We start from the raw sequence: 12,482 nt of genomic DNA, 5'->3' as shown, positions 1-12,482 counted from the left end.
CATCTGCTAATACCTTTTTTTTCCTTTGAGATCATATTCAGTAACATTTTTACTTTTAGAAATAAATATTTTCAAAATAGATGGGAGAATTATATATATATGTATAGCGGTATATTTAGCAAGATTTATTCCCTCAAAAAGGAAAACAAGATGTGAAATTACCATTTTTTTTATCCTGAACACTGATTGCTCTGATGAATTATGCTACTTAAACTTAAACCAGTTGAACCGGCAAGTTTAAGATTAAAGATTTAAAGCTAAATAACTAAAGGCTAAAAATCTAAAGTGATTTTTGAACATATTATAGAAGAAAGATGAAGTATGATTAAAAAAATTCAAATGGAGCTGAAAGTAGACTGCTTCTTCCTGCACCTCCATACCTTTTTTTGTCACACCCATATTTGGTATGAAAATACATTTTTATTCTTTTTGTGTTATTCCCATACATAATTCGGAAGATGTTTTTGGATCTGGAAGTGTTCTTTAGATTTATGAAATTTGGAAGTCTTTTAGATTTGAGATAAGCTTATGGATTATGTAATCTTAAAGCTAATCATGTATTTGAAAAAAAAATTGAATTATATAATTTGGAAGCTAATCTCAATTATCAAAGCATCCGGATTACAAAATCTGAAAGCTAATCTCATTTCTGGAAGTTAATCACAAAAGGCTTATAGATAGATTATATAATTCAGAAGCTAATTACAAAAGATTTTTAGATTACATAATTTAAAATATTAAAGAAGTATATTATTGTTCTTAAAAATATTATTTTATACTTAATATTCTAGTATGTCTTCGGTACAACTACCTGTGGATGGGTTTCAATGAGTAGTGAGGGTTTTGGGTTCTTCATATGGAATGGGCCCAACACTGTTTAATGGACCAGGTCAAGAAAGAGAGACTGCTTCTTCTGCACCTTCATATCTTCTAGTCACTCCCATAAGTTTTTGTGTTTTAAAAATATCATTCTTTAATATTTTGGATTATATAATTTTTTGTAAGTTTTTTCTAAATATGAGATTAGTTTTTAATTATGTAATTCATAATATATCCAAATTACATAACTCAAATTCAAAAAAGACTTCTAGATTTTATAAATTCAAAAACACTTTTGAATTCAAAAACATCTTTCAGATGATGTATGAGGCGTAAGTAAATATGGAGGTGTAGGAAGAAACAGTCAGAAAGAGAAGGTGCTACTTTTGTGGGCTACCTGGAGAAAGGTAATGTAAGGGGAGTTGCATTTTGCACCAACATAAAAATTGAATTTTCAATTTTATCTTTCAGAAATATGTATTATAGATTATGCATTTCGAGATTTATTAATATACATTTTGAAATATAAATTCTGAAATATATTAATATAATTATGGATTAAAATATATTTCTGGAATGTATATGTATTCTTTTATTTGGAAATACATAAAAAAAATTCTTGCATGTCATGTTTACAAACATTAGGCTGTAGAATGAAATTCCCAAGGTCAGAAATTATGATTTGGACTCCTCTTGTTTACTTTCGGGTGTTTTTCCCTGCACCCATCATTCTGGAAGAAAAAGACCATTTTATCCCTTTTTAAAAATGACATCTTCCGAACTACTCTTTCTGAAATATTTTATAAATTTTGGATTTATTATTTTAGAAATTAAAAAAATTATTTTAAAATGATTTTTTTCCTTCTAAATTTCTTATTCCAAAAACATACTTTACTTATGAATCCCTATTCTAGAAAACCTTATTCTGGAATCATCCAAATTATTTGAATTGAGAGAGTAAAAATAAAATTTGGAAATGATATTTTTAAAATGGGAAGGTTTTTATTGGTTATTTGGGGCACACTTAAACCTAACCCTCACGTCGTGTTTGAACGCGCTTTTGGTTGGTAAGAATATATTTTTAACGAGTAGTTCATCGTTTTCTAGTAATGTATTCTCAACTTCCTAAGATTCTTCCCATTTTTCTATTCAAACTTCAAAGCAAAATCATGATTTTTTAAGTTTACTCATTTTTTATGTTTATAAATCTTGTTAGAGGGAAATAAACATATTCTGTGGAATTCAAGTTTTTACTTATTCTTTTGAAAATATAATTTTGGGTTAAGTTTCATTTTTTCTAATAATAAAATTAATATATGAACCATTAATATTTGCTAATAAAAAAAAGTATTATATTTTGTGATGAATATATTGTTAATGATAGATAATTCTTTTACATTGTACCCTTAGTGTGAATATAAGCTGTTTATAAATATTTACAAACTTATTCAATAATAAGAAATAAATAAAAAATGGGTTCATGTTTTTCAAATAAAAAATCCCTAAGTTTTCCAATTTTTTCTATCCCAACGTGTATCATAGTGTCATCAAATCATATTTATCTCACCAAATTAAAAGTTGTCACAAGTAACTCAACATTCCATTAACATAATATAATATGGAAATGTTTATTTTAAAGTTAGATAAAAATATGAATATTATTTTTAAAAAAACTACAGCAGAGACGGATGTAAATTTTCGATAATAAAATCATTCTATTTTTATTAATACAAAACATACATTTCAAAAATTTTGAAACTTAATTTTTAATCTTTATATATTTTACGTAAATTAATCAATATTTTATTTTTCAATAACGAAAGTGAATATCACTTTATATTAGACATATAAAAGATTAATGTTATTTTATTTAAAACGGAATGAATGTCTTTAAATTTTTTTAAAAAATACATAATTATCATTTTACTACAAATTAAAAGAGACAAATATTAATTTTAATTTAGAGGAGTGTGTACATCATTTAATATAATATAAAAGGATATGAATATAATTTTTATTCCACTGTGTAAAGAAGGAAAATTGGTTAGGTTAAATGTAAACGTAAATAAAAAACATTTTCTCAGTTTTATAAAATTTAAAAATTCCTAAAATTCTGCTAAAATATAACATGAAAATAATTGTGGTCTTTAATTATAGTGATACGTTAAATCTGGTGAAACAATTTATATAATAATAGTAACTAAAAGTAATGAAAAGTAATGAATGATTACTAATAATTTATGATCATTTATGAAGAAGACTTTAAGATTAGAGTGAATTTATTTTCCGTGAATGCAGTGTATTACTTAAACTTTATTTATAGAAAATATTTTTATTTATTTAGTTTTTTTTTAGTTTTTTTATTAATGTATCTATAAATTACTTATGTACGTGTTTATGTGTGATTTTTTTTTTTAATATATAAATATTCTTCTTATTTGAGGTGTTAAATGAAAAGTCAACTTTATAATAATGTCAATATACGAGTTTTTATATATATAAAAAAATACAAAGTATGTAAAAAAAGAAGAAAGTCTAAACCTTAGTTATATATGTCTATAATTTTATTACATGTATTGGGTCAATCTTTATTTTTTTAATTGTTGTTCTACGATTTTAGTTAACTTATTTATTTCTGCCATTTTAGTTTTTATGTTTAGGAATTTTTTTGACTAAATCTTCAAATATATATACACTTGAATTAAAAATATTTTTACTGTACTTTAACAAAATGTATTAAATATAGGGTTTAACTAGTTCAAAATAAAACAAACACACAATTAATTACTAAGCTAAAATTGTCAAAATTACACGTTAGAAATTCAATTAAAAAATTATAATTATAATTTAAGTTGCTGTTTAGATTTTAAACTTTTTAATTTTTAACCTCAAATCTGTTTAGTTGATATTCTTAAAATTAATTATCATATGAAGTATTATCTGTCGTGAAATTCAAAGTTTTATAATTAAAAAAATAAATATTCGTTTTTAAAATCACTTTTATATTTTCTCATACAGTGTCAATGTTTTGAGGTAAAATTCATCAAGACAATGTTTAAAATAATTAACACATTCAACTTTAAATTTAGAACTTTATTGTAGTTTTATTTTTAAAAAATTGAAAGGAATAAAGTGGAATTATTGAATGTTGTGAATATTTTTTTCTCGTAATTGTAAATTTTGTTGTAAACTTTTTTTTTAATTATTATTATAATAAAAGTTGATTACTATACGGTGCGTGTGGGTTGATTTGACAAGTTGTGGATTGCAGCAGACTTGAAATGAAAATTAGTCCAAAATGAAACACACATTCATCATTGATTCTACAAAATTGACTTTTTGAGTTGTGAAATTAATAGGAATATGAAAATTTATGATTATGATAATTAAATTAAAAACAGAAAAATCGTAGGTCAACAAACAACCACCACCACGAAGACAGCAAAACCGTGTTTGCTTCGTGTAATGTCTTTTCGGAACATTTCATATTATTAATATCAAATAATCTATTGTTAAAGCTTTTCCAGCCACTCAACTCTTTCAAGATCTTTTCACTCTTAATTTCTTAATTAATGCCTTTAAAGTTCCACCTAACTTTTATTTTACCATCACCATAATCATTTTTCTACTTACTATCTTACTCTATCAAAATAATAATCATATCCATACAAAAAAAATTAATTAAGAATTTTTCTTCTCCATGTCGAAGTGCATTTTAGAGATAAAATTGTGAGGGAATATTGTGAGGGAATACTGACTTCCAAAGTGGACAATACTTTAAATGTGGTGATTAACCTGTCAATACGTCTTTTAATGATAAAACTGTGACGAAACACTGACTTTTAAAACGGATAAAACCTTAGATGTGGTGATTAACATGCCGATGCATCTTTTAAAGATAAAACCGTGACGGAACACTGACTTCTTAGGTGGACAATACCTTTATCGAGACGTCTTTTAGAGATAAAATCGTGTCATAACATTAACTTCCAAAGTGGACAATACTACTATCGAAACGTCTTTTAAGAAAAAAATCGTGAGGAAATACCGACTTTCAAAACAGATAATAAATCGAATACGGTGGTTGACCCTAACAATGTTATCAACTTATCAAAATATATTTAGATTTTATGTTATGAAAAAGTAAAAAAAAATTAAATTTGAGTTATTAACGAATAAGTTATTATTAATTTTTAAAATATTGATGAACTATTATGTATTTGTATATAATATCAATGTTTTTTTTTTTATATATAAACTATTACAGGTATTTTTTTTTATCTTCTCAAATAAGTTGTTCACTTTAAATAAGTTAACTTTCTATATTATAATCTGATTACAGAATGTTATAAATATGTTATTTAAAATAACTATTATATTTTTTAAATATTAATATATTGCAATATTTATATTATCAATTTATTCTGATTATAATTTTGACTTATATTGACGCTCAAAATTTGACAATATCGTCGATTTTGTCCGTTTAAATTAAATTTCTTTGTGAATTTTTCTATTAATTTTCGTGGGATACGAATTTGTTGTGATTGTCGTAGTTTAAAGGAAAATCACCACCAATTTGTCTTATTTTTTTTTTAAATAGGACAAAATTTATAACATTATTGTAAAACTTTTGGAGAATATTTAAAGTAGTTATCGTAATTAAATATGAAAGCTGTTCCTTTATGAGTTCATTTTAATTAAGTAATTAATATTAATATTATATTTTAATAATTTATTTACTTCTACTGTCAAAATAATTGTTGTATTGCTAATATATCCTGCAAATAAATATTAAGCAAATATAAACATTTTACTATTTCAAATAAAAAATTGATTAATCATCTAAAATATATAAAAATTATAAACAGCATATAAAAAATATAGACATGTACTATATTAAAAGTTAAAATGTATTTTTCTGAAAATAACACGATCTTTCATGAGAGAATTACACTTAAGTATAGTAGAATAATTATAATGAGCCTTTTTTAGTATATCAATTGAAAAATTAAAATTTAAAAGTTAAAGTCAATATTTAAATTATAATAAAATCACTTTCGGTGCTGGGAATTAAAATATTTTAAAGCGATTCCTATAAAATCAATAAATTTATTAAAATCGAAAATGTTCGATTTGACAATGTAAATATTATAAATGTAATGGCATTTCCCATGTTAGAATTTAATTGTGTTCTTGATGAGTTATTTCGTAGCAAAAATTGAGATTTATTTGACTATTTCTAACAATAATCACAACTAAAATTTCTGTATTTATTTTTCATTCTTAACCATCACTATCGATATTTATTATTATTATTATTATGTTACTATTATCATTATTTAATTTTGATGTAGCTTTTGCTCAGTAAAAATCTAATTTAGATTCAAAACTCAGTTTTTAAATGATGAAACAACATTTTTTTTTGCTTATACATAAAAAAAAAAACTTTTATAATTTATCTTAACAAAAAGAAAATCTGAATACCTAACTGATAAATTGATTGAAGTTGGTCCAAGTAAATAAATTCTATAAATATTTTTTCTAATACTGTTAATATAATCTTACAGATAATTTATATACTATTTTTCCTTCCAAATATCTTACAAAAATAAAATTGTAATAAAATATCGATCTTTAAAACAAATAATAATTTAAATTAAAATTAGAATCCAAACCCATAGTAGGTATATGGTTGCCCTGCATGTGCTTCATTCGACTTTTTCTTCATTTCAGAATTATTTAAATTATTTAAATTTTATATTATCTGCAGAGCACAAATGGTCAGAAGTTGAAATTCTGGTTTATTTATTTTTTAACTGAAAGCGAATAAATATATACATTCTCAAAAAAAAAAAAACAACATGAAAATAAACGAAAAAGGGAAATCTGCGGAACATTCTTCGTCTCGCTCTTGCTCTTTTGTGTCTCCGATATTTTGAATTCTGAAGAATTCTCAAACTCTCTGTTTCTGATCATCGACCCTGATCTCTGTTTCCCTTCATCACTGTTTCTGATCCCAAAGGGTCGAAGCTTTTCGCGTCAAAATCTAATTTTGTAGGCTCCATCATCACTATGGGTAGAATCACCAAACTGGGTTTTCTTCTCTTACCCAGATAAGTCAAAGGGTTTCTTCTTTCTCTCATCTTTCGCTGCTATCGCCAACGCATCATCGTATCAATTTTCGGACAAGTGCACAAACGACAACATTTGTATCTGGTCGCTACTCGTTCCAATTGCGTGTTTCTTGTTCAGATTGTGGAGTTTACGAAGTTTAGGCATCTCTTTGTGTTTTGTTTTTGATTTTGATTTTGTTTTCAGGTGAGAAGAAAAAGGGTAAGGATTGTTCCGTGTTTGTTTGATGAATTATGTTCAATAAGATATTCAGTAAACTCCCTCGAAAGTCATCGAAAGGTTCCGAACACGGTGGAAGTGGAAAAGGCCACCATGGTGTTACCACTTCTTCGAAGAACAGCGATTCTGTTAGTGTTTCCCCAGGTGGCACCAAACCGGGGAATTCTTCACAGAATCATGGTAACAGAGTTCTATTACCGAAGGTTGTGAATGACAACAATGTTCACAGCAACCCCAACAACGGGAATTTGGGTTCCTACGAGGCATTGCCTATATTCAGGGATGTTCCTTCTTCTGAGAAGCCAACTTTGTTTGTGAAGAAGCTTAGAATGTGTTGTGTGGTGTTTGACTTCACTGACCCCGCCAAACACCTCAAGGAGAAGGAGATTAAGAGACAGACCTTGGTGGAACTCGTGGATTATGTGACTTCTGCGAATGCTAAGTTCGCGGAGAATGTGATGCAGGAGGTTGTGAAAATGGTGTCTTCAAACATATTCAGAACACTTAGTCCTCAGCCACGGGAGAACAAGATCGTTGATGGTGTTGATGTGGAGGAGGAGGAGCCTTCCATGGATCCTGCTTGGCCTCATTTGCAGATTGTGTACGAGCTTTTTCTGCGGTTTGTGGCCTCACCTGAGCTGGATGCGAAGTTGGCCAAGAGATACATTGATCAGTCCTTCGTTTTGAAGCTGCTGGATTTGTTTGACTCGGAGGATCCGAGGGAGAGGGAGTACTTGAAGATGACTCTGCACCGAATCTATGGCAAATTCATGGCGCATCGCCCTTTCATCAGGAAGGCCATCAACAATGTGTTCTTTAATTTTATTTTTGAGACTGAGAAGCATAATGGTATTGCTGAGTTCTTGGAGATTCTTGGGAGCATCATCAATGGTTTTGCACTGCCATTGAAGGAAGAACATAAACTGTTTCTTGTTCGCATACTGATTCCTCTGCACAAGCCAAAGTGCTTGGCGATGTATCATCAACAGTTGTCTTATTGCATTACTCAGTTTGTGGAGAAAGACTGCAAACTTGCTGATACAATTATCAGGGGGCTATTGAAGTACTGGCCCATAACAAATAGTTCTAAGGAAGTTATGTTCCTGGGTGAGTTAGAAGAAGTCTTGGAAGCAACTCAACCCCCAGAATTCCAGCGTTGTATGATGCCGTTGTTTCGCCGAATTGCCCGTTGTTTGAATAGTCCTCATTTTCAGGTATTAATTCTCTCTGGCAACTTCCTTTACCGATTACTGAAAGAAAGTTATACTTCAGTTCACTTTCTCTTGTTGAGAAGCTGTTTTGATAGCTTAATGCATATTTTGTTTTGCAGTTTTGAACTTGAAACGTAACACACTTATCAAAATAAGAAACTCAATCCTTTTGTTTCGTTATGCCTTCTTAAAACACGGAATCAAGATTTCAAATTGCAATTGTGGTAACAGTTTTGTCCCATTTCTTGATATTGTGGGAAATTGCAGCCAATATGGCCACGATTGGGGTTGTTCTCACTTAAAAAACCTTGATGTTGCAGCCAAAACCATGATCATGGACCATTTTCTTAAACACTGCACGGAGTGATGGAATTCATTCATATCTATGCCCTCTAATGACTTGGGCTTTAGAAGTAAATAATCGTAGTTCCCCATTGCAAGTATGAGATTCTAGTGTGGGAATTATCGGGCCTAACCATAATGGTTAACTTTTATGGTTTAGCTCTCCCAAGATTCTTATCAATTGGTTTAAGAGTTTTCTACCATGTCTATTAGCACAAAATGTGCAACGCCAGTGGTGACACTAGCGTTGTAGTGTTTGCCCAAGACTAGTCAAAGAGCCAGTGCATTGCTAGCTCGTGTGGGTGCTGGGATTGTAGAGCTTTGTGGGAATTTAGGATTTAGGATTTAACTGCAAGATGCAAGACTTATGGTGTGTTCTCCCACGGTTCTTATCAATTTACTGGTAAGAAACCATATTCTAGGATGTAAAGATATAATCCAGAAATTGTTACATTACATGTCGAATTATCACATAGACATAAATCATATGGAAGCACAGTCAGCTTTAGTAAATCATTGTTTTGAGTAAGTCATAGAATCATGTTCTACTATGATGAATCCTACCTGATAAGGTTTTGATCATGCCTGCAGATTTATGTATTTGTTTTGTACCTTCCATCTCTGATATCCTTCCCTCTTTCTATATGTTTGGAGAAGGCCTGAGAATAGCTTTAAAATTTCTCATATTCCCTCTTACATAAAAGCTAAGCATGGAAGAAGCGTATGTAAAACCTTGTGTTAAAATAATTTTAATTAAGTGAACTGGGGGGAGGGGGAAGCAAGGATTGAACTCTTAACTAGTTGATTGAACACAACATTGAGTAGCTAAATTATCTTGAAAGGATGAGGTGTTGAATGTAGGATCAAGAATTGGTTTCTATATTTTTATGTCTAACTGGTTCTCTAAGGTTTATATTCTCTGTAGTAAATGAATATACAAGGCTGTTCTTTCCCTCTGAAGAAGGGATTGATTATATCATCTGTGTGATGTGTCAACCTCTTTCTTTTTCATCCTTTTAAACTTTTGCTGGCTGCCCATTAATTATGGGCATATGCCTAATTGACTCGAATGAGGACAGATTTTTTTTTTTATAATTTCACACTTAGAAAATCTATTTGTGACTATAAATAATTCGGTGGACTGCTTGCATTGTACATGCAGATTATCTACCACTTACTTTATAGCTTAATTTTGATTGTTGATGATATTATCTGAAGAGTTGAAAGAGACCATAATCTTCATCAAACAATCTACCATATCATGTGATGTGATAAATGTAATCAGTAGACTTTAAATCTAACTCAATCTTATACATTTATCTCTAGTCGACGTGTGATCTCGAAATCAATGTCAAAGATTATAGTATGGTGCTTGTGAATTATTATTAATTCCCTGCAATAACTTTGAAAATTTAAGTTAAAATCCAGTTTAATGGTTTCTATCCAATTTGACTTTCCTTTATCAAATTTAGACTCTTGTAATATGCTGTAATTATTACGCCGTGGGCTGTAAGCAAGGTAAAATAATTCTTATTACATAAGTCTTACTGTGTGATTGCTGTACAGTGAACTATCCTCAGTAGTCTCTCTTTAGATAATTTTAAGTGGTTACAAAGATAGTCAAAGATCTCATTTTGCTTAACAGTATGGTAATGATAGCTGTCATCCAGTAAGTTGACATTTTGGAGATTATATGTCATTCTTTGACTGGATTAACTAAGTCTTTGGCCAATTTCTCAGATAACTTGGATACAATTTGACTTCCATTATGTTCAAGTGAAAGGGCATCCAAAGCCCTTTCCGTAGACCAAAAGCTCCACATAATAAGGATATCCTCTCCCTTGATCTTGCAAATGACAAGAAAGCATGTTTAAAAATGTTAGATCATGCTCATTTCATTGTATAAGTGTTTGCGTGAATAGGAGACGCTCTATAGCTTTCTCAGAATATTTTTATGAATGGATTCTATGAATTTTTTGTTACATTAACCGGGTCATGAGACTGACCTAAGCTAGAAAAATAAGTCAGGTGTTGATATTGTTGTTAGGAGTGTATTTTTGAACTGCTCTTACATTCTCTGCTGCAATTTGCAAGAGTCTACACTTGATAATTGCGCTGAGTGATGTTTCAATTTCTCATGTGATGTTCATAAATGATTATTATGCATTCATTGAATGATACATGTGAAAGTACAAAATGGAGTCTAACAAAACTAACAATGATCTGTTAAGTTTTATTTGTCATGATGTCCTAGGACAAAACTTGGTTGTTTTATGGTGATGATCTCAAATCAAAATTAGAGTTTGACCCTGTGAATACACCTTTTTTTAACACTGACCTTTTCTATGCATGCGAAAATCCACTTTTAATTGAAGAAATAAACAATACCACACTACATAAATCACTCCAACCAAGATCAATTCCTTTTGTCCCCAAACTTTTCCCACCTCATTTTGGATGCATTTGTGAGGTTTCCGTGCATGCACTTTTCCAAAATCACGACTTTCATTTTTCACCACTCACACCACTAAGGCACACCCACCAAAATCACCAAACTTGGCCAAGTCCAAACCCAACCAAGATCAATTCCTTTTGCCCCAAACTTTTCACACCACATTTTAGATGCATTTGTGAGGTTTCTGTTGAGGCACGACTTTTCCAAAACCATGAATTTCATTTTTCACTTAAGTCTTGTCCTTTTGTCTTTCCCTGAATTAGTAGGGTTGTTTTGTAGTTGCAATATTATATTTTCCCTTGAAGATCCACAAACATGTATCTTGTCTCTTTTCTTCTCAGGTGGCAGAAAGAGCTTTGTTCTTGTGGAACAATGATCATATCGTGAACTTAATCAAGCAAAACAGAAAAGTGATCCTACCCATCATCTTCCCTGCATTGGAGAGAAATGCTAGAAGTCATTGGAACCAAGCCGTCCATAGTTTGACCTTAAATGTGCGGAAGATTTTTAATGATGTCGACGCTGATCTCTCCAAAGAATGTTTGCAAAAGTTTGAGGAAGACGAGTCAAAGGAAAGTGAAGTGAAAGCAGGGCGTGAAGCCACGTGGAAACGGTTGGAGGAGCTTGCCATGAAGAAAGCTGCAAGTGGGGAGGCAGTGCTTATTGGTAACAAAGCACCAACTCGCCCCTCTGCAGGTTAGATAGAACTGGAATATGTGTATTCTGCTCCAATAGCTTCATTTTTTCAAAAAAAGATTTTTATAGTAATTTTTTTTGCATGTGATGGGTTGGCCAAGAGGGGCAATTTCTTGAATACTTTCTTATTCACTTCTTATAGAAGGCTATCATTAGTAGCAAATATCTCATGCAAGCCAACATCAAAATCTTTATTATCAGTATACATATACATATATATATATATATATTCCGACCAACCTCAAGTTCGAGAGATAAGGTCAATCATCGCATTCGAGGTATTATTCACTTTGGAGGTCAGTATTGTGTCACAGTTTTGTCCTTAAAAGGTGTTTCAGAAGATTAGAGAAGAAAACAATATATAAACCGTCTTTCACTTTGATTCCTAAACGATATTGACCTCGATTTCTGAACGATATGAGACTAAACGATATTGACCTCGATTTCTGAACGATAAGAGACTATATTGACGATACAAAACAATATATATTAAGGAAAACTTAGAAACAAGAAGCTCTTTTCTAACGTTGAATTTGTCTCCATTTGACCTGTTTTGGTCCACAATCCAATGTATGGGTTGAATTTGAATTGCATGCTGGACTTTT

The 12,482-nt window shown here is 30.1% G+C and overlaps 1 protein-coding gene across 1 annotated transcript; it reads left to right on the top strand.

The window, feature by feature from the left end:
- The first annotated feature begins 6,636 nt into the window (after nucleotides 1-6,636).
- LOC137815217 (serine/threonine protein phosphatase 2A 59 kDa regulatory subunit B' eta isoform) lies at nucleotides 6,637-12,040 on the top strand. The gene is made up of 3 exons (XM_068618304.1): nucleotides 6,637-7,038; nucleotides 7,141-8,387; nucleotides 11,523-12,040. The coding sequence occupies exons 2-3, from the start codon at nucleotides 7,188-7,190 to the stop codon at nucleotides 11,880-11,882; spliced, it is 1,560 nt and encodes a 519-aa protein (XP_068474405.1). The 5' UTR covers nucleotides 6,637-7,038; nucleotides 7,141-7,187; the 3' UTR covers nucleotides 11,883-12,040.
- The last annotated feature ends 442 nt before the right edge of the window (nucleotides 12,041-12,482 follow it).

The sequence above is a fragment of the Phaseolus vulgaris genome, chromosome 1, assembly GCF_051622355.1.
Source record: "Phaseolus vulgaris cultivar YP4 chromosome 1, ASM5162235v1, whole genome shotgun sequence".
NCBI lineage: Eukaryota > Viridiplantae > Streptophyta > Magnoliopsida > Fabales > Fabaceae > Phaseolus > Phaseolus vulgaris.
This window is presented reverse-complemented; position numbering and strand designations above follow the sequence as displayed.